The 27847-nt window shown below is 44.0% G+C and overlaps 1 protein-coding gene across 1 annotated transcript in view; it reads left to right on the top strand.

The window, feature by feature from the left end:
• Nucleotides 1–27847, top strand: part of Csmd2 (CUB and Sushi multiple domains 2) — a 535187-nt gene that overhangs the window by 278033 nt on the left and 229307 nt on the right. Inside the window, exons 10-12 of the mRNA XM_070008973.1 lie at nucleotides 5665–5786; nucleotides 19520–19623; nucleotides 20194–20306. Of these exons, the coding sequence (XP_069865074.1) occupies nucleotides 5665–5786; nucleotides 19520–19623; nucleotides 20194–20306 (339 nt within the window). The remainder of the gene's footprint in view (nucleotides 1–5664; nucleotides 5787–19519; nucleotides 19624–20193; nucleotides 20307–27847) is intronic.

The following is a 27847-nucleotide window of genomic DNA, read 5'->3' as shown; positions in this document are numbered from 1 at the left end:
CTATCTCCAAGTAATTTTGACCCAGTAGACTGAATTCTCTGCTACACTTCCACTAAGCATTGAGCTAAGTTTATTTTTTATCTGTTATCATATTCTATCATCTGCCACTGGGGAAGAGGGTGGGGATGGGGAAAATCACAGTTCAAATCCAGCCATCATCATATTTTAGCCAAGTATCTTTAGGTCAGTTTCTTCTCTGGAGCTCTCTCCTCTGTTTTCTCATCTGCTAAATTGAAGTAATACTAGGATACTACCTGGTGACATCATTTTGAGAACCAGAGGAGCCAGTGAACTTGAAAGTGACCCAGACCTGTAGAAGTGATGCTCATGTAACCTATGATGCTGCCATTCATGCTATTCAGCTTAAATTGCTGCATATGTGGTATCTAGCTTAAGCCACAGAGCCAACTGCAGCTTCTAGAGGCTATGGGTTCTCCCAGAAACCATTGTCTGTCTAATTCTATGGCCATCCCAAGGCTTAGAAGTCAATAGACCAATCTGGACCACAGTTCTGCCATTTATTAGCTGGCTGGCCCAGGAAGGCTTCTGATCTTTTTTAGATAGCAGGGCCCTGGCCTTGTTTGTGAAGGGAGAACAGAAAGCCTGCTCGACCTGCTGACGTAATGTGTAAACAGTTATGTTGCAGGTTGCCAGCAGCAGCTCAGGCACAGGCATCCACTGGTGATCTTTGGCCTCTCAGCACAGCTTGGCCCTCCTGCCCTCCCTCCTTCTGTCGCTTTACTCCCACAAGCCGCTATGAGACAGACAGACAAAAGGCCAAGGGTCCTGGGTTGGACTTGGCTGATCTGTCCTGAGCTTCCCTACAGGCCAAGGGCTCAGCTCCCTATTAGATACAAAGGTCTCTTCATTTTGGTAGCCATTAATGTTTTTCTTTAATTTTTTTTGTTTTTAATTAAATGGAATCTCTTCTAATGGTGATTTTCATAGGAGAACTTAGGCAGACCCCCATTTAAGCAATAAAAAGGAACAAAAGTCTTTCAATTATAAGTTGCTCTACTGAAAGGCAGGTTACCAAAAGATCACCTTCTAAAAAGCATTTGGCCACCATACATAGTGGTATTATTTTTTCCTCTAATGCATTTAAAATATGATTTGGTTTTAAGTATTCATTTTTCCCCACACAATTAATTCTCCTAAAATGTGAGGCCTGGCAAATAAGAGGTTCTCAATAAATGAGGGCCACCTGAATGAATCAGAAATGGAAATGAATGGATATGGAACCGCACCCTCAGTTTGGAATATAAAATTAGGTACACGTGGCCCTTCCTTTTCTTTATCTCCCATCAGAAGAAATAAGCTTCCAACATAACATTTGGTGATGCAAAGCACTAGAGAACTCATTCTGTTACAGCCCTAGGCAGAGGCCGGATGGTACAATGCAGGGTTTTCCTATGGTGCCCAGTGCTTGCACATACGCTTTTGCAGAAGCCTGGTCAATAAAATAATACAAGTGGATCTTCTCTGATTGAAGTAGAGGCAGGAGACTTTGGTCCCTCTCCGCCTTTTTTCATCACTGTCAGCAGGCCCTCTACCCAGGTAACCCTGAGCTCTGGGTTCACGGTTGGCAAACCACTGGTTTAACGAAGAGGACCAAAACCAGCCCCAGATAAGGTACTTACAGATACTTGTTTGCAAAGTCAGTAATTAACGCAAACCCATATATTATCTTTTTGCTTTGTAGTTAAATATGAATGTGTGTATGTAGTATGGTCATCTGGAGGATACTTCTTTCTTATGGAAGACGTGGGGCTCAGAGACCTAAGTTCAAGGTCCACCTTTGTTATTAATAAACCATAGGACACAGAATCCGTAATGGAAAAACTCTGAATCTTTCTGGTCTATGAAATGGGAGTAGGACATGAAAACATGACACAAACTTGGTTGGTGAAATGCTAAGACCAGTATAGGTGATTGTTTTCCTACTTGGTGGCCTTCACCAGACTGACATCCTGTACCTTCCCCTTTAAATGCTATTTCTGTCTACATTTTCTCTTTCTCTCTCTCTCTGCCTTCTCCTGCCATCTATTCTCACCTCTCTCTTCTCCTTTTCCCTCCTCCTGTTGTCTTCTCTTCTCTTTTCTCCCCTCCCTTCTTATCCCCTTTCCCCTTTTCTCCTCCGTTCCTCTCCTCTCTTATCTCTTCTCTCCCCTCCATTCCCTTTCCATCCCCTCCTCTCTTTTTTAATTCTCATCTCTTTCCTCTTCTATCCCATCTATTCAGTCCACTTGGTAGGGATGACACACTAATGGCACTGAAATATATGTCCCATAGCTCCATCCCCAATATTGTCCCTAAGTCCCTTACCTACATATTCTAATGACACATCTCACATTTATTTAGCTATTTATGCTCATATGAAGCATTATGCAAAGTGCTTCCATGTTCATACTTTCTTAGGAGACATGGGACAATAACTATGTTTCATATTGAGCTGAAACTTCAAGTGTCTTCAACGCAGCTTATTAAAGGAAAAAGAAGTTACTTGGGGAGAATTTGCCAGAAAGTGCTCACACTTATGAGCCTTGGTGTCTAAGTTGGATAAAGACAGAACTCAGGCACCAATATTTAGTGTTAGTAGGTTGAATATGAGTTCTGGGCTTCAATGAACCTTTGTGGAAAGAAGTGTTGACTGGAGGTTGGGGGACAGGATTTTCCACTGCAGAGTAGCCTGAGGAGGGAGGGACTGGTTTCTTTAGAGGTAGGAGTTGGAGCAAGGAGTTCTGGTGATGTGGCAAATACAAGTAGGTTTGTTCACCTTAGAATGAGTGATGGGAAGATGGTTCCAAAGGACCACAGGCAGTTGTTCGAGAAGGAAGAGGAGGCAACTTGCATTGTGGTAGAAATGATTTGGGGAGAAGCTAGGAGATGGGAGGTACTTGCATGCCTCTAACACATGGAACATTCCCTTCTTTGATAGCAAGCTGCTTCATGGCCAGAACTGGCTGTGGATCCATGGGCATTGCTGTGGTTCTGTGGGACAGTCTCCTGTGGCATGGCCCAGTCACTTCCACAGGAGAAATGGGAAGTCTCACAGAACCCAAACATAGAAGGACTCAGAGAAGTCTCTCCTGAAAGCTATCTAAGAGACCCTGATAGGAAAGGGCAAATAGAGAAACTCAGAGATGTGTACATGTATTCATTCATTCATACAATGTCTGAGCACCTCCCATGTTCTCAGCTTATGTGGGTTGCCGCAGAGAGCTCTCCATCAGTTGATGGGGTTCCATAAACGGATGCTGGGAAGGTAGGAGTGTGAGGGAGTCTCTGTCTTCAGCATCCGTTTTCTTGCCCAGACAGCAGTGGGGGAAAAAAAAGCAGCTAATGCTCCACTCAGAACCTATTTTAAGGTACTCTGGGCTAACAATCTGCAGATTGTAATATTTTAATTAAACCCTTCCAAGCCCTTAAAGTGGTAAATGCCTTTTTGACCTGTTCTCTCTAATTACCTCCAGCATGTCTCAACAGACTGCAAATACCATCTAATTCTTGGAAACAAGTTCAGGATAAGTTGAATCTGAAGCTGAGGGTTTTGGCAGCAAAATCTTAACTTTCTAGAATCTGGAAAGTGCAGCTGGTGGAGATTTATAAGGATTCTCTGCAGGACTAGAAATTTGGGTCTGCAGCTCCTCTTTGCAAAGGTTTGGGGTTTGAAGTCATATCCTCATTTTTTGGTAATGTCAGACTTAAATGCAAACAGAGGGAAAAGCATATGCAAAGAAGCTCCTTTACCTTGAGAGAAATATTGAGCCCAGAGAATAGGAGTGAAGATAGCATTGAGCCTGGGTCCCCTTTTGTTGAATATTGACACTGTCTTAGGCTTTGGGCTGAGTCTGCCCATCCATCATTTCATGAAATCCCATCACCACCACACCTCAGAGAGGTGTTATCATTCTCAGTATTTGCCAAATGAAGAATAATATCTGAGATGTTTTCCAACAAACACTAGGTAGATTTAAAACCCAGGAGGCTAAATTGGTAAGCCTTAACAATGCCACACTCCCTGAGGACCCAGATAGATCAGCATAATCTATGGCTCTATAATCCTGAGTTTCTCAGCACAGAATTAGTGTAGCAACCAGTTGAATGTGAGGTAAGTTAGGGGGCATGTCAAAACTCCATTCCATCAATATTGGAGTTTAGGATAGGGGAAGAAAAGGATCCTGAAGGTTCAGACACCAGAATGATCCTCTCTTAAAAGGTAGTGAACAAAAACAAGAGGAGAGAACAATTCTGACTCAAAGCCTCTTATAAATACCCCTGTGGCACACTGTGCTTGGTCATGGATGGCCTCAGGCTTGTCTTCTGCTCTGGCCAGGGCAGTTCAGGTAAATGAAGCCCAGACATTTTTGTCTTTTCATGTTCTGCCTGGGCCATATTAGGCACTTCAGAAGTGTTGGAATGAATGAATGAGTGTAGGAACAAGTGCCTGAAGTAAGAAGAGGTCCAGGAGCTGTGAAGCCTGCTTCCCAGACCCTCCTGGACAGGGCTCTTGGGGAAAAGTTTGCCATAGCTTTGTCGCCAAGTGGAGAGGTGCTTCCAAGGTATTTGGGTTCATCAGCAGAAACCAGGTTTGACATGCATTTCATTTTATATACTTAGGCCCGTTGGATTTGCTTACTCTTTCTTTACTTGGCCTACTATTAGGATAAATTGCCATGTGGGCAGCAACAGGAGACTCATGGAGCCCTTTATTAAAAGAACTGCTCGCTAACATTGAAGAATGAAGTGGCTAGGACAGGAACAGGAGTTCTTTAAAGGAAGCAAACACCTAGATACAATGTAGTACCTTAACTGTGATCAATCACTACTTAATCTAATTAGTTTAGAAGCTATTTTAAAGAGCTTAATTAGATTAAGCTGTGATTGATAACACTTTATATCTACTTGAGTAGAGCACCTCTTCTAATTCACCTTAAGTCTTCATGCTTCCAGTCAAAAGCCTGTTTCAGGCATGAGCAGCTTGTGGAGAAGGATATGGGAAACACTGGAATAGCACAGTATCATCCTGGTTGCTGGCCGAGTTGAAGCCTTGGTGATTTCATTGGTCCCAAGAATTTGGGAATCCCAAGGGGTGGCTTTGACAAGGACATCCTGAGATTCTCCTTAAGGAGGCTTGTGAGGCTGTAGAGAAAGGGACTGAACTGGCAAGAGGTCAGACTCCTGGCCTGGCAGATAGAGGAGTACAAACAGGGAAGCAGGAGCAGGTTAGCAGAGCAAGGAACAGGCTGCTTAGCAGGTCTGTAGGCACCTGAGACCCACCTAATTATAAGGCAGGGGTGAATGGTGGTGTCTAAACCCTGTTGGTGAAGACAGCTGCTTTATTGCGATGGAGTTGGGAGTGTGAGGGTAGAGTTCTGGGTATGGGAGGTGGGGCATTGGCTTAAGGGATTCCTTAGCTCTCCTTGGAAACTCACAATAGGACGTCAGGGGAGGGTATATAGACCTGACTGCTCTATCCCTGTGCTCCAGGCATTGTGAATTCCCACTGAGCATGCTGGGAGCTGTAGGGGAAGGAAGAAGGAGGCAGGTCACTTCCTGCAGTGAAGCTGGACACATTCTGTCTCCTATGGGCTTAGAGAAGAGGTAGGAATGGGAACCAGAGGTGGTCTAAACTAAAAGGCATGTCTTATCTCCTCTCTATAGCTCGAATGTGTGATGCCCACCTTCGAGGCCCCTCAGGCATCATCACCTCCCCCAATTTCCCCATTCAGTATGACAACAATGCACATTGTGTGTGGATCATCACAGCGCTCAACCCTGCCAAGGTAAGCTGGGATGGATGGGGAGAGTCCTGTGGGCAGCTTGGGGGTAATTCATCTACAGAGTTTTTCAAACCCTACCTGGTGCTGTAGCTCCTGTGCAGACCATTCCTTTAAAATGGCTTTTATTAAAAGTAAAGAAATAAAAACATATTTATAAAATATTACCAAGGTATAGTAGTATTGCCAATGAAGTAAACACCCATGTACCCATCACCTGGGAAAGGGAAAAAGGAAACATAGTGACCTCAGTGATGTATGTTTATTCTATTCTATGTGCGATCCAAGTTAACAACTACCACTGATGTACTACCTTCACTTTCCATTGTATTTCCCATTTACCTTCATAACCCTAAACATGTGTGGGTTGCACATAGTTGTGCTTCATATAAATATAATCATGTTGTATGTACTGTATTCTAAATCAGATTCACTCTGTGGTGTGTATAGTTTTACACTATTATGTGTATCTTTGTAACATCTTTATTTCCTGTTTAGTTTTGTTGTTGTTGTTCGTTTCTGTATCTTTTGTTCTCGCTTTCAAGTTTTACAGCAAGGTCTACAACAAACTATTTGAATCTTCATCTTCAATTATATCTAAACTACAAATCAATTGGAGAACATACATCTTTATGATACTTAGTCTATGATTTTCATATACCTCTCTGCTTGCATAGAGCTTCATTCATGGCTTTGATAAGCTTCTACAATTTTGTTTTGCCATTACAAATGTCATATATGTTTATTTCTAAATAGCCTATATGTCTTATTGCTATTATAAGTCATATATTTTTAACTGTGTCTCCTACTTGTTTCTTGATGTTACTTAGAGATGGATTTTGTATTTTGATTTATATATATATATATTACATCTTTTTGATTTCTTTATCTCTATATAGATAAGTTATTAGCTTCAAAGGATGATCATTTTGTTTCTTCCTTTCCTATCAGTGTACCTTTCACTTTCTTCCTCACTCATAATAGTAGAGTTGTAGTACGGTCAAATCATTGATGATAGGCATTGTTTTATGTGCTGTCACTAAGCTGTCTTCCCATTCTTAGGGTGAATTTTTTTTCCAGTTTCCATCACTGCTTCATCTTTCAGCCATTAATGGTTTAGAAATGCATTTGATTTTCCAGACACTGAATTTCTCTACCCTTCTGATAGTGATTAAAAAGCTTGTAATTGCACAACTTTGGCCTTGATAGTTTGGTGGAATTTTTCAGCAGAACTGTCTTACTCTGGTGTTTTCTTTGTTGGAAGATTTAGACTATATGCTTAATAAATGTAATGACTAAAGGATAGTTTAGGCCATCTGAAAATTGACTTGAGTACATTTTACTATGTTTTCACAACTATTGAGAATAAAGTTGTACATACTATTCCAGATTTATGATTCTTACTATTAGTGTGTTTCTCTTTCCTTTTTAATTTCTCATTTTTTATATCAGTATTGTTAGAACTTGCACATTTGTTAGTCTTTTCAATGGACTAGTTGCTGTACCTTATAATTATTTTCATGCTTTCTGCTTTTTATTATTTCCTTCCTTCTGGGTCATTTGGGTTTTTCTTCCTCTAGCATCTTAATTTTGCATGCTCAAGCCATCATTTTTTAATCCTATTTAAACAGCTAAAACTACACATTTTCCTCTGAGAACTACCTTGACTATACTTCTTGACCTTTTTTTTTTCTTTTTTCTTTCTTTGGTGCTTACAGGGACTACTACTCAAGTCAGGCCACCAGTCCTTTTCTGTATCAGTTATTTTTAAATAAGATTTCACATTTATGACCTGGCTAGCCTGGACTATGATATTCCTTCCTAGACTTTCCAAATAGCTAAGATAATAAGCATGGTCCACTACACCCAGGTTTGTTTTATTTGTTAAGATGGAGTCTCATGAATTAGAACTATGATCCTCCCAATCTCAGCTCCTTGAGTAAAACACCACACCAAGCACTACAGATTTTTATACACAGTACTTCTATTAAAGTCTTTATTTCCCCCTGAATTTTACTTATATTTTCTCAGAGCTGAGGTTCATCCTCTCCAGCCCTGGGGGGCATATTTTTTTCAATTTCCATCACTGCTTCATCTTTCAGCCATGAATGGTTTAGAAGTACATATGAGTTTCCCAACAATGAATTTCTCTTTCTGTTAGTGATTATTAAGCTGGTAGTTATAGAACCCTGTTTATTTTATATAAATAGGACTTTATTGGGATGTTCTTTTTGGAGCAGAAATGGTCATTTTCACCTGTATTTTATATATACTTGACAAAACGTGGGGTATTTTGTAGCTTTGTATAAATAGTTATAGTATACATGTGTATGTATATACATTCATCATATATATTAACTTGTTAAAGAAGTACTTTTATATCTTTTCTATGATCACTGATTTTTGTCTTCTTGATCTATCCATTTCAGAGGGAGGAGTATTAAAACCTACCACTGTAATAGCACATTTGTCTCTTAGTCTTTGGAAGTTCTGTTGACTTTTACATTATATATTTTGAGATTCTTACTAGGACATATAAGTTGAAAAGTATATATTTTCCTATTATTTCAGCTGGTCCTCTTTTATCTATGGTAATATTTTTCACATTAAAGATTTTTTTCCAAGTAGCTGCTACATTCATTTCTTGTGATCCTTAATAAATCTTTGCTATTTTCTTACTATGATCTCTTTGCTTCCTTATGCTTTATATGTGCTTTGTGCATGGTTGGATAACTTAGTGTTTTTTTTTTAATTGGTGTGTGTGTGTGTGTGTGTGTGTGTGTGTGTGTGTGTGTGTGTGTGTGTGTGTGTGTGTGTGTGTGTGTGTGTGTGTGTGTGTGTGTGTGTGTGTGTGTGTGTGTGTGTGTGTGTGTGTGTGTGTGTGTGTGTGCGCTGGTACTGGGGTTTGAACTCAGGGCCTTGTGCTGACTTGATTCACTCCAAGCTGTTTCTTTACTCCTTGAGTCACACCTCCACTTCTGGATTTTTTGATGAGTAATTGGAGATAAGAGTACTATGTCCTTTTTTCTCCTGTGCTGGCTTTGAATCTCAATCCTCAAATCTCAGCTTCCTTAATAGCTAGGATTACAAATGTGAGACACCAGCATCTAGTATGGCTGGATTTTTTTTAAAAAAATTGAGTTTCTTCATTAGAGAACTCAGCACATTATTTCTCTTCTTTCAGGGTTACAATAAAAATATCCTAGAAATATTAATATGTATAATTCAACATTAATTTTGTGTTTTCCTGAAAAATTCAAGGATTTTTACACACCATGACCTTAATTTCCCACTATACTATGAGATGTGTGTATTAGTATGCATATATGTATATGTGTATATTTTCATGCTACTGCACTCTTCACAAATTATAGTTTTGTTTAATGAAGCTAATGTCTATTCAGACAGTCACATATTTACCAGAGTTTTTTTTGTCTGTCATTCTTTCTTCCATATCTGTCCTACTCTTGGGAATATCCTTACGCTCAAAGCACATGTTTTTGAAGTTTTGTTTTTTGGGGGGGGTTTGTTTTTGTTTTGCTGTTGATGGCAAGCTTTCTCAATTCCCATTGCTTAAAGCTCCCCCTACCATCTACCTCATTCTTGAAAGAACACCAGTGTTCCCTGGATATTTGACTGAGCTGATGGTAATGTTCTATGCACGTGGAGATGTTGTTCCAACATCTTCCAGCTCCCATTGTCTCTGTCAGTCCTTTGGGTGATGAGTGCCTTCCCATGCCGTTCTTTGTCCCCTATATTCTACAGTTTCACTGGCAGGTCTAGGTGTAGGTTTTTTTTTTTTAATTCATTCTTCTTCAATTCATTAATCTTTTCAAATGTATCAGTGGTGATTTTTATCAGTGTGTGAAAATGTTTAGTCATTCATCCTGCTGCTTTTCTTTCATTCTTTCTCTTCTCCCAGAAGTCTTATCTTTCTCATCTTGTTTTCTATATTTCATAGCTCCTCTTATGTTTTCTCTCCTCTCTCTTCCCATTCACTTATTCTCTATTCAGCTACATCTAACATTTGCTAAATTTATTTGCTGAAGATTTATTTTAGTTTCAACTATAATTTTTCATCTCTTAAGTCCTACTTTATTCTTTGTCAAATGTTCTTGGTCATATTTTATAGTCCCTTACTCTTTAACCATAGATCTTTGCTTAATTTCTTGATTATATAAAACAGAATGATTTTCCATTTTGAGTTAATGCCAGTATCTGAAGTCTTTGCAAGTATGATTCTATGGTCTGTTTTTCCCTTTCATGTCTCCCAATAATATGTTCTCTTCCTTGCTGTGTAATTTTTTTACTTTGAGGTATCTTTGGTCATAAACTGTGGAGATTCTTAGACACCTGGGTAGATGGTGGTAGAGATGGTAGCTGCTTCCAGAGAAAATGTACATTTGCTTCTGCCTTGTGCTAGAGCAGTGTCAGCCTAACCCTCTCAAACTAACTTCTTAGTATAAAGATTTTAAACTACCCATGACATGAAGGCCTGAACCCCTGTGGAGACCCACTTCTGGGTACAGAGCCTCAGCAGAAGTTTTGTTTTCTAACTCAGTTTTAAGGTCCACCTTGACTCAGCCTGTAGTTTACCACAGCATAGCAATGGGAAGTAAGAGGCAGACAGATTGTCTTCCAGCTCCTACCAGCCTGCTTTATTCAGGGGGGCCTTCCTAAAGGCCTGTCTTTTGGTTCCTATCCTCTTCTCCACTAGAGAGACCCAAGACAGCTTTATGCTCTGAGTTACAGAGCTTTATGTTCCGGACTCTGAATGTTTTCCATTATGTTAATTTTCTCTGACTTCTGTAACAAAAATCCACAGCAGGTGTTTGGCATAAACAATAGACATTCATTTACTTTCCCAGTTCTGGAGGCTAGAAGTCATGCTCAAGGTGCTGGCAAGTTTGGTTTCTGGTAAGGGCTGTCTTACTGCCTTCAGATGGCCATCTGCACTCTGTGTCCTCCAACGCCCTTTTTGTGTGCTCAGGGCACGAGCGAGTTTTCGTGGGGCTCCTACTCTGCAGAGTTCCTGGGTCCTCCTCTACTCATAAGGTCTCCTGGCCACTCTCATTAGGGACCCAGATTCATGACCCCATTTAACTTTAATAGCCTCCCTCCAAATTGAATCATCCAGTCCACTCGGGCTGCAGCACAGGAATTTGAGGGAGAATAATGCAATCTATAGTACTACTTTGTTTTTTAAAAGGGCTTTTTATTTTTAAATTTTACCCAACAGCTCAAAATCCTTTGGTTCAAGTGCCATAGTTAAGGAAACACCCACAACTGCTCAGCACTGCATTTTACAAAGAAAGACTTATTCTCATTGTATAAAACTTATAAAACTGGTTTTTTTTTGGTCACATTCATGCAGGAGGGATGGAGGGTAGACCAGAAGAAGGACTGACTAACATAAACTTAGTAAATTATGGACCTGAGGGCTCTAACTTGAAATCTTCACAAACATTTATCTCCCCTTCCTTCTAAACTTGAAGGTATGATATACAGGGGAATGTGCTCCAGTCCTACGTTTTCTTGCAAACAATCTGATAGATGCCCATAGGTCTAGACTTGTCCATTGTGTGGTCATTGATTCCATATTGGCCCCTGTACATAAGTTCTGTGTGCCATAGCAGCCTAGGCTTTAGAAGCAAATCCCTCTGATGGGCACACTCCAGATGCAGAAGCCTGTCCGCACATCTTCGTACATCCTGGGAGCGGGGTTTCAGGAAATACTGAGGCAGTCCAGAAGGTCTCAGAGAGCCTCATTCTGATAGTCAGGAGAGAAGCCAAGAAACACTCATAGGAGAAAGCTAGAAGTCGTAAGCTGTAATAACAAAGTCTAGGTCAAAAGCATAGAAACTTCTGCTTGTATATAGTGGGGGAGCAGATTCTGAGATCCTACCTCATTTCAGGTGACTGGTTCACAGGGGAGACACAATGGGTCCTGTGTCACTTGATCCTAGGGTATCTCCTTCAGCAAAAAAGCATAGTCTCTCAAAGATCACTATGTTTTTGAGATGAATATTCATTGGTTCATAGACTGTAAATATAGACTCTACCCTTGAGGGTGAAATGAACATTCTTTGGTTCATTGACTTCAAATAAAACCTCTTCTAGGGAGGAGCTCAGAGGAGTGAAGACAGGCCTGTAAATAAAAACTAAAAGTACCAACAAGGCCTAATGAGGATGGAAGGAAAACCCACTAACTGGAAGGTCAAGGGAGTTTTTCATAAGAGGTAATATTTGAGCAGGAACTTGAAGGATGAAACCAGTATCTCAACCTGAGCACACATGCAAAGGCACTGAAGTTTGGGAAAGCCTCTTAAGAACTGTAAAGAATTTAATATGACTAGACCAATATGACTAGAACAAAGCCAGAAAGGGCAGCAGGATCCAGATCATGATGAGCCTGTGTGCTTGGCAAAGACAATTGGATTCTGTCTTGGAACAGAAGATTTTAAGGCTAATAGTTCTACTGTTATTAATAACAAGAATAGTTTTTATAGTATGTCTCTCTCCTGTGTTAACCACTGAGCTAATCCCTCTGGACAAATGGCTTGAATTCCTTCTCTTAGTAGCACCATGGATTAGGTTCTAACAGTCCAGTTTGATTGATGAAGATCCAGTTGGTGGATAGGTAAAAGTTTGGAAGCAACCATAGCACAGAAACAGTAAGTGGCCAGGCTGGGATTCAAACCCAGTCTTTGTGTCTCTGATTCCCTCATACTTAGCACTGTGCTGTGCTGTGCGTCTGGATAAACCCGGGCCTCAGAGACGGGAAGCACTGGGACTAGCAGCCCTAGAATGAGCAGGAAGGGTAAAGGTCATGCTGTCTTCTGAAGCCAAGCCACAGCCCCAAAGTCTTAAGTTTTTAAAAGATGCCCTGGGAGAGCAACAACGGGTAGCAGACTAAAGCATCACTCCAGTAGGAAGACTGTGGCCATCAACCAGGACTTTTGGAGACCTGGAGGAGCAGATAGATGAGAGTTCAGGGTTGAGATGGGATGTGGACGCTGAGTGTGTGGGAACTGGGGAAGGAAAAGGGTCTTACTCAGTGCTCTTAAGGGACTTCATGATGCCTGGCATATGGTAGACACTTGGGGTAAGTCGGTGGGTGATGGCTCAGTGCTTTCCATCTTGAACCAATGGCGGCCCTTGGACATTTGTGCTATCTTATTTCTCACAACACTTATCTCATACTAGGGTGGACATTATATCTGCCTACATGACATTCCCCAACCTTGTCTGATCATCAGAAATATTTGGGAGCTAAAGACACTTATTTCCAAGCCTTTGTGGAGGTAACCTCTATTTTGGAGTCATCGCTTGGATCCTTCATTTTAAATAGTACCTCAATGGCTTTGATAAGCCAAGCTGTGGTCCCTAGGAAAGCAAGGGGGCTACCCACTGTGGGCCCTTTCAGATCTCTGTGGGGCCCACATGCTGTCCTCTATACCTTTTGTTCTCCAGGCAAGTTTCTATCCACTCTGGGAGATACAGTCTTACAGCCACTCTTCTGAGCAGCCTTTGGTGCCCACCAGGTCTTGGTCCTTGATCTGTTCTGCAGTATTCTCACAGCACCTTCTCTTTGTGTGCCCATCACATTGGGCAGTGTTTAGCATCTATTTCCCTTTGAGCACCCAAGACATGTGGCTTTGCATTTAATCTCTGCTCAGCAGAGGAGTTCCACAGAGGCTTTCATGCATCAATAATGGATGGAGGAGGAGCTCCTGGATGTGTCTCCACCCACGTAGGGCCTGAGTCCTCCCCAGGGTCTGGGGCCTCCCCTGGTTAGGGTCATTCAGCTCTCCCACGGAAGGCAAGACAGATGATACTCCTGTGGTCAGAAGGGAAACCCAGACCTATGTCATCCCCCAACCTGTACACATCCATTGTTAATTTGTAGCTTCTCATCAGCTCTATGCTGAGGATCCAAGACAGGAAAGCTAATCCACCTTTGATAGAAAAGAAGATGACAAAAGTGAAACAAGAAAGACAGAACAAAAGGGAGTGAGAATGAAGAAGGGAGGGAGGGAAGATGGAGATGGCATGGAGAGAAAGAAGAAAGAAAGCTCTTTCCTTGAAATTCAAAGCCAAAGATAATCGTGTTGTAATTACTCTCTGCTTGCAGATCACCAAGGCCACTCTACCCTCTATAGATTGGCAGAACTGAGAAACAACTCTATAGCCAAGAGATTACTGGCTAGTGCCAATCTCAGGAACACATTTGTTGATCCATTGTCTCACTTGCTTATTCATTCAACAAACATTCACACTCAGACCTCTCCATTCTGGCCCCCTCCACACACACAGCCTCCACAGATTCCTTTCCTTTATACATGTCACATCACAGGATGCCATTCCACCACCCCATGGCCTAGGTCCTAGTGTCCCTGCAAACCTTTCCTTGTTGTTAGGACATGCTCTGCTACCTCCTAGCCAAGATTGTGCTTGCCCCATTCCTGAGCATCCTGTCTTAGCAATCATTACACTACCTTGTGTTCTGTATACCTACATCCCCCCTTTCCTACTGTGACTCTTCCTCCAGACTAAGGCCTCTGAGAATGGCAGCTATGTTATGGACCTGATCCCCCACACCCACCCTTCCCTCTCCGCCCCCCATACAGAGCCTAGCACTTGGCAAAAGTATACTATTGCATGGATTGCTGAATGAAGGAATGTCTAAGCCAGCCACTGAATGAATGAGGCAATGGCTGAATGGAACAGTCCACTGCTCTCAACATCATCAAATTTAATGAGGTCATGACTAAAGTTCCAGTAAGTTCCTAGCTCCTGGGAGAATTTGCTGTAGGCCCCTCTCGTCAGATCCCTAAAGATTCAGTCTTCAGCCCAGAAGAGCCCGATCTACAGCCCTGCTGGGGACAGTGGGATGAGGGTACAACCTCCTGGCCTTTGGCAGAGCAGGGGATGGACAGCAGAGGTCAGCCAGACTAAGAAGCTGTTATACAAAGGCCCTTATTACATAAAAACAGACTCTGTAGATTATCTTCCCTGTCCCTCCCTGCAGAAATTTCCCTGAGTTGTCAGATCTCTGGGAGCAACCTTGGGCACAGGCTGGCAGGACATGGAGGCCTGTCCTTATGCTGATCCTGGACAGCAGGATCAGGAAGGGAGATGCTCCCCCCGAGACTTGAGTACATCCTCCCTGGTCCCACTCCATCCTAGATGATTCTCAGGGCAAATAGCCATGTACTGAAAGGCCTGGTTTCCAGCCAATCCTCCCCCGCCCACTCTTTGCCAAGAATATAGACTCAAGCTCCTGCCCTTGGACCCTGCATCAGCTCCCACCTAGGCTCTCTGCCTACAGTTTTCCCTTCACGCTGAGTCATAGCTGCCTATGAACTTGGCCATGATAACCAGGCTACTGGTTCTCACTGCTTGCCCCCTCCGCAGATCACCTTCTTCTCCCTGCCTCAGCTGCTCTCCCTGCTTCCTTTTTCTCTGCTCAGCACTGCCTGTCCCAAGACTGCACCTTTGGCCACACTGCCAGGTCCAGTGCACCCACCCCTCTCGCGAACCTTCCTTCCATCATTCTTCCTCTTCTGAGCAGCCTCAACACCTACCATCTACACTGTTTCCTTGGCATTTCAATGCTGCACTGAATTTTCAGGCCATAACTTAGAGGAAGCAGCTCACTCAGTGCTTGGCACACATGGCAGGTGCTCTGTAATTATGCCCTGGGTGATGGGTTTGTTTATTCATTTATCTAATGGGTTTACGTCGGGTGTCTGAGCTGTATACAAATGTGCCTCTATGACCATACCTGTTTCTCAGGCTGCTGTTTCTCCTGCCGCATAATGTGCTTTGAGAGCATGATTGATCTGCACGTTAATTAATGAATCATTACAGGATCCTGTCCTTAAACAATGTCCATTGAAGGAGGAAAAAGAAAGTGTGGGCTGCAGTACCTTGTGCTAGAGACTATCCGGAAGCTGCAGCAGCACTGTGTGCATTGAGCAGTCTTCTGGGCATAATGAACCCCTACATTACAGCCAGTGCTTTGAAGCGTGGTTCACATCCATGGCACTGCTAGCCAGTGATGCAAGTCATTTTATGGCTCTGAGTTCTGCCCTTCAAAGCAGTATTTATCCATTACAGGCCTAATAATCACACACTCCCTTTTTAGAGATGGTTTGGTGAGTGGTGTCCTCTGCCCTAGGTCTGCAAAAAGGGCCTGATGCAGTGACCATATGCAATCAGGTCCTCTCTTCCTGGCATTGTTCAGCCCTCCTCCTACAGAGGAAGATGTTCTGTGTTGAGCACATAGTCACTGCTGAGATCCAGCCACAGAGGTAGCTGGATGACTGAGCAGTGAGGTCACAGTCTTCTTGCCTGTGGACCTAAGGCCTTGCGGGATGATCTGATAATAACGGAGCCTGGCCTCTGGCTACCTGGGCAAGTGCCATTCTTCCACTTACCTGTGGGAGCCTAGGCAAGCTACCTCACATCTCTGAGTCTGGCAATCCAGCTTGTGGAATATAAGTCATCACGGTACCTGACTGTAGTGAGTTTTATATAAGTTGATGTGTGGAAGGATCTCAGAACAGAGTTAAATTAACTTCATTGAAGGCATTAGCTCTTATAATGAAGAAATCTTACAGAAGACTACAATTAAGGCCTTCAAAGGATGTCCTAGCCCAGGAGATAGCAAGCTATGGCCTTTGGACCAAATACAGATCATTGCTTTATTTTTGTAAATAAACTTCTATTGAAACACAGCCATGCCCATGCTGTGTGTGGTGGTGTTCATGCTAAGCCAACAGAGTAGAGAAGTTGCTATGGGGTGTATATTATCCTCAAACTAGAAACTATTTTCAGTCTGGCCCTTTACAGAAAAGGTTGGCCCACCTTTATTCTAGATGATAACAATTGAAGAGAATCAAGGACATGGCAATACTGGGAATCAGGAAAGGTTTGGAAATTTTCTCTTGTTCTACATTAAATGTCTGGTATGCGCTTGGCACACTGACAGACATCAGTGGTTCACTGAAGCAATGAGACCCAGTCCCGCCCTCTAGGACCTCATGGTATAGTGGAAAAACAAGCAAACAGATGGATCATAGTACCATAGAGGAGGGGGAGGTAATGGTTAGGGAGGACCTCCCTCAAAAGCTGGCCAGCAAAAATGGGCACAAAGGAGCTCAAGGCCAGGAAGACTTTGCTAGGGAACAGTAGGGAAAAGGGAGACCTTAACTAATCGTGGTGTGTGACAAGGTGACCATGCTGATGCTAGGGGCTCAACGGGAAGCAGATGCGGAGGTCCCCGCTTGTGTGTCAGGCTAGAACCTGCGAGTCCTCATGGCTGGACCATGGATAGTCAGTGGTTGAGCAAGTGATCCCATTAGCCAACAGAGGACATTGAGGGGCCAAGGAATCCCCACCTCTATGGGCAATTAAGTTCTATCTTGTCCTTACTAACCCAGCCCAGACGCTTATCTACTGCACACCCACATTTATGGACAGTTAAATTCCTACTCACTTATTATCCCAGGCCAGACTCTGCCTGCTGAAGATCTGCCTCCTCCCTAGCCAGACCCTTGCTACAGCCCAGTAATTGGTCTCACGGCTTTCAGCCATTCCTCAGTGTGTATGCTTCTAAAGCACAACTCTCATGTCAGGCCATGTTTACAATTCTCCCATAATTCTCAGTTGTCTTTAGGAGAAAACTCAAAATCCATTGTATGGCAGACAGCTTTTTATAATTTGTCTCCTCCTACTATTCCCATATCTCCCTCACCTCCTCCTCACCTTCTCACTCACTTAACCAACTCTGGCTTCATTAGAAGTCTGTGGGTAAGTCACACTGCTCCATGCCCCTGTTGTTAACTCCCCCTGGACTGCTTCCTACCCCACATGCATTTAACTCTGTTCGTTTCATCTTCCATTCTTAGCCTGGGCTCAGTTTGCTCCAGGATGATCCTCCCAGCCAGTGAGCTGTCTCCTTCCTCATGTGGACCTATACCCCTTCTGAAGGACTCCTGATATTCTGTCTGGAGTTGTTTCTTTCTGTGCATTCCAGGCTCGTGCAGCAGGGCTCTGTACACAGAGTACCAGGCTCACAGATGTGGATGGGGTCAGTTTGCTGACATACCCAAAGGCACCTGTGGGGTGAGGCTTTGTTGGCATCCAGGCTGGGTGCTGTCCTATTTGATTGGGACAGAGATGTCTACAGAAATCATCAGTTGCAAACATTGTAGTATCCATGAGAATTCTGTATTCCTTGGAGGTGTGGAGTAGAAAGCCAAGGAATACGTTCAGCCTCCCTATTAGGCAAGTGAAGGTTTCATTCAACTACAGTGGTCAAAAGAGACCAGATGACACATTAGAAGTGAGTGTCTATGTGTCCACCCTTTATAACTAGTACCACTCACTGCCCAGTTTCCCAAGGCAGAAACCTGCAAGCTATCCTAAATAGAGAAGCCTATTCCCATCCCGACTCTCACATCTATCCAGCCACGAAGCCCTGAATGCCTTCAGGAGCTGAGCTCCCCCATCCCACTACTGCGCCTCATCACTTACCTGCACGATACAACACCCTGATTCTACCTTACCGCTCACCTCACAGCTGCCAGTCAGTTGTGTATCATGAGCCAGCCCAGTGCTTTTGTCTCCCTGAGGGGAGAAACCCAGTTCTTTCAGGGGAGGGGTATGAGGTCTTCTGAGTTCAGCTCCACATGAACTGCTCTACCTCTGGACATTGAAAGTCACCTCCTTGCACTACAGGCCCAGCCATGTCATCCCCCAGAGCAGGACAATTAACAGGTGCACCTGTTTGTCAATCTGCCATCAATAGACCCTCAACAATTCGTTCTAGAATTGTCCGTCTCTGCCACAGCTAATGCTCTATATACCCAAGCCCTTCCAGACATCAGCGCTCTCTCTCTCTCTCTCTCTCTCTCTCTCTCTCTCTCTCTCTCTCTCTCTCTCTCTCTCTCTCTCTCTCTCTCTCTCGGTTGTCCACTTTGGTCTGATAGAGTCTTCAGAATTCCCTCAAGTGCCACCATCATGAGTAATGTCACCTTCTTCCCCACTACAAGCTTCTCTGGACTCCATATCCACCATTAGAACACCTGTCACCTGGTCTTGTGATTCTCCCATTGGCTTCTCAGATCCTCATTCTCATATAATGCAGGGACAGTGTCGAGATCACTGTGGAAACCCTACCCCTTAGCCTTGCAGATGGCAGATTGATTAGTTGATATTAAGGCAAATTAAGAGGGAGAAATCTTGTCCAAAAAACCCTTCCAAATACATTCATTTCTTCAGTAAATACACCAACAAAAAGGGTAGAATAAAAGCAAGAGTATGAGAGGAGAGGCTAGCAAAACCTCCTGCCAGGCCCTGGGGGCAAAAAAAAGTTGAGATTCCACACATAGCCTGATATTGCTAACCAAGCCCACAGGGATCTCTGTGCATTAAAGCATGAAGGAAGGTTCCAGTCATCTTGCAGCTAGACAGATGTGTCTCTGCTATTGCAGTGATGACCAGTGGAATGGGCCAGCTATGCCATGAGCATCTTCAAAGACATCCAGAGCCCCAAAGATTGTATAACTTGGAGAGAAAGAGCTCACCCTCATCCAGGGGGTGTAGGATGGGGTCATCACTGACACCCACCATACCTCAAGACATAGCCAGGGACATTTCTACCTTTCTGTGGATTTCTGGAGACTTCCCTACTGCCCCTACTAGCCCTAATGCTGTGCTTTCTTCCCCAGGTGATCAAGCTGGCTTTTGAGGAGTTCGATTTGGAGAGGGGCTATGACACCCTGACAGTTGGCGATGGTGGGCAGGATGGGGACCAGAAGACAGTTCTCTATATGTAAGTAAAACACTCTGTGTGATCTGGAGGCTGGGACAGCACATGGACCTTGGGTGGGGGTAGAGTGTTAAGTCCTGCTTGGGCTCTAGACCACATGCCGCAGAGACAATACCCTGTAGCCTCTTGGTTGTAGCAAAATCTCCTTCACCGATCTCTTCTCCAGCCAAGGGGAGCAGAACCCTGGGCCTGGTCCTCTGAGAATACACATTTAAAGTGAACAGGCTGAGCAGTCCCTTAAGGACAGGGCACAGGGCAGCTCCGTGCATATGCCTAGACATTTCCCCTTGGATGTCTGCTTCTGTGCTCACACTGCTTCTGCCACATGTGGTAACTAAGGGCCACATTCTGGCACTCTGACCTTCCACTGAGACCAGGAAAGGGCAGTGCTAGCCTTCCCACATGCTCAGAACCATCCGGGATGTGGATGGCTTCAGAGACTCATGAATGTACAGGAATAGTATTCTTGGCTGAGAAAAGCCAGTATGATGATGTAGTCTTTCCACTGTGGTATTTCTCTGCATTGGGCCTTTGCTCTCGCAGACAGGACTCTAAATCTCTCTCTCCCAACAGCCTGACAGGAACATCGGTCCCAGATCTCATTGTTAGCACCAACCACCAAATGTGGCTGCTCTTTCAGACAGATGGCAGTGGCAGCTCTCTGGGATTCAAAGCCTCCTATGAAGGTAACTGCTTAGAGACTTGGGGTTTGGATCTAGAGTCACAGAGCCTGGGTTCAAATCTTGGATCAGCCTTGTGCTGGCCTCCTTTTCTTAGGCACATTATTCAACTTCTCTGGGCTCTGTTCCCTTTGGTCAGTGGGTTAAGGATTATGTGGAATGAATCAGTTAAAATGTTTGGCTACTCAGTTTCATATGTATGTCTATTCTTTCCTCAACTCATACCTGGTTCATACAGCCTTTTGAGAGGCCTCATAACGTTTCTCAGCCTCACTACTAAGGACAGATATACATCCTTGTCAGTGGATTAGGGAGGATACAGGCAAGAGTCTTCCCCTTCCGGGAAGAAGCCTTAAAGAAACTGCAAATATAAGGCCCAAAAGGTGTTCCTACCATTGCCCTTCAAGAATCTCCAAACCTGTTAACCAATATCTGCTAGCAAAGAAAGAAGAGGCCATTCCATGTAGTTGTAAAGCCTCTGTTAGTTACCAAACACTAAACCAGCCCTAGAATAAGATGTGCCGGATCTAGGTCTTGCCCCAAGTGGCTTCTGCTTTCAAGTGAGAAAGAGAAAACAAATGAGTGTGAAAGCAAGATGGCAGCCCACTGGGAGCACAGAGTAGGAAGCAGACACCCTTTATCAAGAAAATCAGTAATAAGTCTTTAAGATGACTCTGACCACTGGAGAGACACGAGGGACAGGAAAAGGAAGTTATGCCTTCAGGGAGGCAGGCTCACACTGGTAGATCAAAGATTCCTCCTATACTAAAACCTATGCTGTTTCCAAATTGAGCACACAGGAGATGCTGAGACTGCCCTGACAAAGCACCCCAAACTGGTTTAAAACAACAGATCCAGGTCCTCACCTGGTTTACAGGGTGTGAGTCTGACATCCAAGTATCAGTAAGGCATGTCCACTCTGAGTATCTTTCAAGGCCTCATCCTCGGGTCTCCCTTAGCTTATAGCTGTGTCTCTCCATTCTTTTCTTTCTTCCCTCTTATTCTAAGGGCACCAGCCTACCTCATCTTAACTTGATTATATCTACAAAGACTATTTCCAAATGATCCTGGAGGTAGGATTTCAGTATATCTTTTGGAGAGGAAAGACACACAATTCAATGCATGACAGGAGGCTAGGTCGAATGTCCAACACTAATATTATCATATCATGATGTCTCCCAGGGTAAAGATGGCAGTTTTATTGTTCCAAGAGAAGGGAACCTGTGTCTAAATAAGGCAGAGCAGGAGACAGAAAACTTAATGGGTGACGAATCTAGTCCTGTCACTTTCCAACTCTGTGGCAGGCCATGCAACCTTTCTGGACTGTTTCTTCATCTGCAAAAGGGAAAAAAAAATGCAACCTTCACCAGAGAGAAACCTCTAAAGATAGAAACATGTGAGAATGAGAACTGTTGAAACGTGAACACTCAAGGCAGCAAGTAACAGCACATAGGTCCTTCCCAGAATGGGCTGTCCTGGTACTTAAAGATCTACCTGTGCAGTTCTAAGGCCATGGAAAGAGCCCCAGACAGGAAGTCATCAATCCTTATTTCAGATCTAGCTCTGTCACTCACTACTTTGGAAATGGGAATGGATTTGAGTTAAAAAAAAAAAATTATAAGATTCGGGGCTGGGAAGGTGGCTCAGAGGTAGAGCGCTTGCCTTGCATGCCTGAGGCCCTGGGTTCGATTCCTCAGCACCACATAAGCAAAAAGAAAAAAGCCGGAAGTGGCGCTGTGGCTCAAGTGGTAGAGCGCTAGCCTTGAGCTGAAGAGCTGAGGGACAGCGCCCAGGCCCACAGTTCAGGCTCCACGTCCGGACCCAAAAAAAAAAAAAATTATAAGATTCCTCCCGTTTCTGAAAAATCTGTGAATGTTCATTCAGCAGCAAATGTTCTCAGACATGGAGAGGGATGATGGGTGTCATCCACTTGCCTGTAATTGGTCCATTTTGGCCAGTGGTTTTAATAGAATACAAACAGCTTGAGCCTGAACAACATGAGCATACCAGTCAGCAGACAATGCAGACAAGCCTGGAAGTGGAGGGGGGAGCTATTAACTAAATTAATAGGATACAATGAAGTGAGAAGATTTTTTTTTAAAGAATTAGCTGCCAATATTTACCCCTAGGAATTCGTTGTGTTTTATTCTACCTGATCAGGCATCAGAGAACAGCTTAAACATGAAGATCTTTGTGTGGGATAAAGGAAGAGAGGATTTAAACTAATCCCTGTGAGAAATATTTGTAAGTCCCAGATGTTTATTTGAGGGAGAGGTGGACTCAGGAGACTGGAGTGTTGCATCCACATATTTGAAGGGTTGTCACATGGGAGATAAGAATCAGATTTATTTGGTGTGATTCTTGTCAGAAAGCAAAAGGAATGACATTTCATGAAAGCCTACTGTGTGCCTAAAGCTTTCTATTTGTCATTTCAGAGATTGCAAGTGATGTTATGAAAAGACTTATGGTAGCCCCAGGGGCTCCCAAGGTGGAGCAAGAGATGCTGACTCTGTATCTATTTTTTCCTTCCTTCTTTTTGGCTCCTCATAACATTTGTGTGTGTGTGTGTGTGTGTGTGTGTGTGTGTGTGTGTGTGTGTGTGTGTGTGTGTGTGTGTGTGTGTGTGTGTGTGTGTGTGTGTGTGTGTGTGTGTGTGTGTGTGTGTGTGTGTGTGTGTGTGTGTGTGTGTTTATGTGCTAATCCTGGGCTTGAACTCAAGGCCTTGGCACTGTCCTTAGTTTTTACACTCAAGACTTGTGCTCTAGCACTTGAGCTACAGTTGTACTTCTGGCATTTTGCTGGTTAATCAGAGATAAGTTTTATGGATTTTCCTGCTAAGGCTGACTTCAAACTATGATCCTCAGTTTTCAGCCTCCTAGTTAGCTAGGACTATAGGTGTGAATCACCAGCATCCAGCTTCTTTAAGGAGACTTCTTTAAGGAGAGTATTTATATGTAAACACTGATTTAAAATATTACTTAATCTCACACAATGTGACAATTATAGGAAGATTGCTCTTTTCTAGCTGAGAATCTGAGCTAAAGAGGGTAAAGCCGGGCGCCGGTGGCTCACATCTGTAATCCTAACTACTCAGGAGGCTGAGATCTGAGGATTGCAGTTCAAAGCCAGTCCAGCAGGAAAGACCACGAGACTCTTATTTCCAATAAACCAATCAGAAAACCAGAAGTGGTGCTGTGGCTCAACTGGTAGAGTGCTAGCCTTGAGCTGAAAAGAGCTGAGGGACAGTGCCCAGGCCTAGAGTTCAAGCCCCATGATGTACAAAGAAAAAAGAGGGTAAAGTCACCTGCCTGGGATCACACAGGAGTCTGGGAATTGGTAGTTAGGATTTGATCTCATGTCTCTCTTACTTCAAAACCATTGATTGTCTCCCTATCCCCCTCCACAACTGGGACCCTCCTCAAATCATAGAATTTCAATTCCTTAAAAGATCTTCATAAAGCCAAAGGCTTGCCCCCATCTAATGTATCATTATGTATTAACTGGATAACATGTCATTGGATATTAGAGTTTCTGTTCATTAGTTCATTTGTCTGTTTCACTCAGCCAGTATTGATTTAATACTTTTTATGTGACTGATTCTATGCAGAATGCAGAGATTGTTATAACAAGCAACCTAGATGTGATCTAAACATATCCACTGGGTTTTGCTGGTCACCGACTATGGTCAGCAAGACTGCTTGGACCGGTGACAAATTAGGAAGGACAGTCTAAGTGCTCAGAGACTCACTAACCCTCATGGCTATGTCAGGGTCTGTATACACGGGCAGCAGGTTCTGTAAAGATGAAACAGACTCTGGGATTGAACCAAACCTTGTGAATCCCAGCATGGGCCCAGCTACATGGCCTTGGGCAAATCACATGGTCTCCCTGAGCCTGTCTTCCTAACTCACAACACAGATAATAATGCCACCCTGGCAGGGTTATTATGCCAAGGAGATGTAGCAGGAAGTGACTTAACTCTGCCTGGTGCTATGATGGTGCCTTCCCCCGGGAGGCCATCAGTGTTGCTCTTTACCTTGAACCTTCTGCATTCCCGTCCTTTGGGCCAGGCTAGGGTCTGCTCGCTGTGGACCATACTGGCTGGCACTGGCAGGCCCTGGTTTTAGATCTCCCCACCACAGCAGCAGTTCCAGCAGGGCCTTCCCTCCCCAGCTGAGGTGAGAAATAGCATGGTTCCATGTGCTGCGTGCAAGGTATGTAGGCTGTGTTGTCAGACTTTTTTTTTTCTGTGACAAAATACCTGACAGACAACTCAAAGGAAAAGGGATTTATTTAGGCTGAGAGTTTCAGAGGTTACCTTTCATATTTGGTCTTTGGTGAGGTAGAGTGTGGAGGCAGGGATGCATGCGGCAGAGACTGCTTACCTTCTGGTGGACAGGCAAGGAGCCAGGGACAAGATACTTTTAAGCATTCTAGCCACCTGCTTCGTCCAACTAAGCCCCGCCCCTAAAGCTTACAGCACCTCCCAGAATAATGTCACTAGTGAGGACTAAGCCTTCCACACGTGAGCCTGTGCTCAAGCGCTTCATTTCCATAGTCTAACAGTGGACATGGCAGGAGGCAGAATCTTACCCACAGAAAGCTGCCAGGTGGCATAAAGCCTTTGAACTTTGTTTAGTGAGAGGATCCTGGGGTATAGGGTTTAAATCAAGAGGTTTGTCCTAGATCAGGCACTGAACGGGTGGCTCATGCCTGTATTTCTAGCTACTCAGGAGGCTGTGATCTGAGGATTGTAGTTCAAAGCCAGCTTTGACAGGAAAGTTGGTGATTTTCTTGTCTCCTGTTAACTAGCAAAAAACCAAAGTGGAGATGTGGCTCAAGTGGTAGAGCAAAAAAGCCAAGCAAGAACACTAGGCCCTGAGAACTGTAGCCCCACTATCAGGACCAAAAAACAGTCCTTTTTTTTTTTTTTTTTCTCTAGTCTTAGCTTTTGATGGGAGGAGTGAAACCCACTAGTCGTATGTCATGGTGTAAGAAGTCACCACTTCTGTCAAAAGGTGTTGGGTTGAGTCTCTCTGACTCTCCTCTGACCTCCACCTCTTGGTCCTTCACCCCCTCCATCTACCCCTTTATCCTTTTTGCATGGTTCCTCACGGTCCCTTCTTAGGGTCAGTCCTCTTTTTCTAATGCCTTCTAAGTTGGTCACATCTATTTCCACCTTGACCTGAACCCTAGAAATTTGCCCATCTGCTCCCCTCCTGCATTTCTGTCTACCGTTCCTCACACTCACAGCCTCCCCTCAGCTGCTTCAAATTATGCTATGCACCCATGGCCCCATAACTACATAACTTAAGCTACAGGCCCTGCATGTTTTCTCACAATTCTGGAAGTTCCAAATGCACTATCAAAGTCTTGATCATTATACTGTCTGGCAAGGGACTCTCTTCCTGGCTTCCAACCAGCCACCTTCTCACCATGTCCTTGTGTGACCTTCACAAGCCTTCAAACGCTTCTTCTTATAAACATATAAATCCTATTCAATTAGGGCACCATTCTTCTGACTTCATTTAACCTTAATTACTTCTATAGAACTCCATCTCCCAATACAACAGTACTCAGGGTTAAAGGCCCAGATATACAATTTGAGCAAAGGGACACAAACATTCAGTTTGTATAACTACCCAAAACTAAGATCACCAAATCTATACCTACTTCCATGACCCCTGAGCCTCACCCATATCCCCCATATGAACAAGTAGAACTGCCATCCACCCCAACACAAGGACCCATCTTCACTTCCTTGTTTTTTTCTCTCCCCACTCTGACCGGCAGTCAGATCCCATCAGTTGCCCTCTGCAGAATCCCCACTCTCATCACTGTGATTAGGCCCTCCCTCCTCCCTCCCTCCTCCATGCTGACAGCACAGCCTGCCTTCCCAGCCTCCCCTCCCCACCCATCTGCCACATGGCACACAGCTATCTTCCCAGAATCCAACTCTGTCACAGTGCTCTCCTACTTAAAAAAAAAAAAAAAAAAAAGAAAGGACAAAAGAAAACCAGACCCAAATGACAACTTCTCATTGGCTCCAGTAGAAACTATAAAATCTTCCTGTTGCATCCCAAGTTGCCAGGGGTAATGATTACAAACCAAAGTCTGAGTCCCTGAGTCCGATGACTCTGTCCAAGGCAGAGATCACAGTTTGTTCATTGTTCCAGTGCTATATACCTGGCCCCAGCCTGGTGTAGGGCAGTGTAACCACCATGAAAAGCTTTGAAGACTGTAAGTGCAGTGACTCTTTTTATACAGGTACATTCAGACACCGTCAGCTTCTTTTGGCCCACTTTACCACCTCCTGGTACTCGGATCCAAGTGTCTATCTCTATTCTCTGTTATTCCCATAGCCTTTGGGGATGGAACCTATCCAATTCATATTCAGGCTCTCTCACAGACCCCTGCAAACCAGTCTCTCCTTGTGGATGAGCCTAAGTTTCCTCATCATGAAGAGAGTCTGGTGACCAGTCAGCTTGCTGGCTCCTGAGGACTCAGTGTGCTCAAGTGCCTGGAATGTGGTCCAGGAGTTATAAAAGACAGTGTTGAAAGTTTGCTCCCTTCCCCTGCCTCTCCCATGCCTGCAGCTCTTCTGACTTGCACCACTGCACCTGCTTCAGTACTACCTCTGCCTCCATCTTGGCTCCACATTGATTCTAGGTCCATAGGATTCCATAAGTGACAGGAGTCTTGACTCAGCAATGATAGATTAGTGGAATGCAGGATGTTCCATAGGATGACCTGAGACATTTAAAGGCAGATGGAGTTCCAGCTCCATCACTTCCCATCCTGTAGGTCTACCTGGTTCTGTGGTACTTACTATCACATCCACCCCGCTGCGGCCAAAGTGATGCTACCTTAGGGCAGGCGGATGCCTGGGCAACAACATCCCTCCCCTCATTAAGATCCTGAGCCCCTGGGAGAAAAATTGTGACATTTACTTCCTAGAAATTCGTCCTGTTCTGCTAGAAGAGACCAGGTAGGATAGGAGACTCAAGATCTGTCAATATCCGAGTCCTCCGAGCCTAGAAACTCAGTCTCCCTCCATGGGGGCGGCCAGCTGTGGGAAGTGCATTCATAGTTGCAATTGCTTTGCTTCCCAGTAGAACAAGAAATATTTAAGGAACAAGCAATTAGCACTTACCAGAAACATTATAAAATTACACACAACTTGCTAACAAGTTTTCACATCAATCTGGATGTCTCCTTGCTTCCCAACTGGAGGCTGGAATCTGGCAGCCTGATGCTCAATCTTGGAGGCTGGCCCAGGGGAGGAAGGAGCAGGGAGCCTGTCCCTAGAGATATGGAGGAGCAGGGCTATAGAGGATGCAGGAAGGATACCCCATAGCCCAGGGTCTCATGTTAGAAATGAAGTCATCTGTTGACTGAACATTTTGTAAGGTCCTATGATGTGTTGCTGGCACCGCTCAGGACACTGGGGCTGTAAAGACTGTCTCTGTCTTCACCTATTTCATAGTCCCTGTTTGTCAGCATTGAATAAGAACTGGAAGATGGAGAAATAGAAAGGAGTAGAAGCT

Source organism: Dipodomys merriami, unplaced genomic scaffold, assembly GCF_024711535.1.
Source record: "Dipodomys merriami isolate MVZ:Mamm:240054 unplaced genomic scaffold, mDipMer1.0.p SCAF_71, whole genome shotgun sequence".
Classification (NCBI taxonomy): domain Eukaryota; kingdom Metazoa; phylum Chordata; class Mammalia; order Rodentia; family Heteromyidae; genus Dipodomys; species Dipodomys merriami.
Note: the sequence above shows the minus strand (reverse complement) of the source record. Positions and strands in the feature narration are given on the sequence as shown.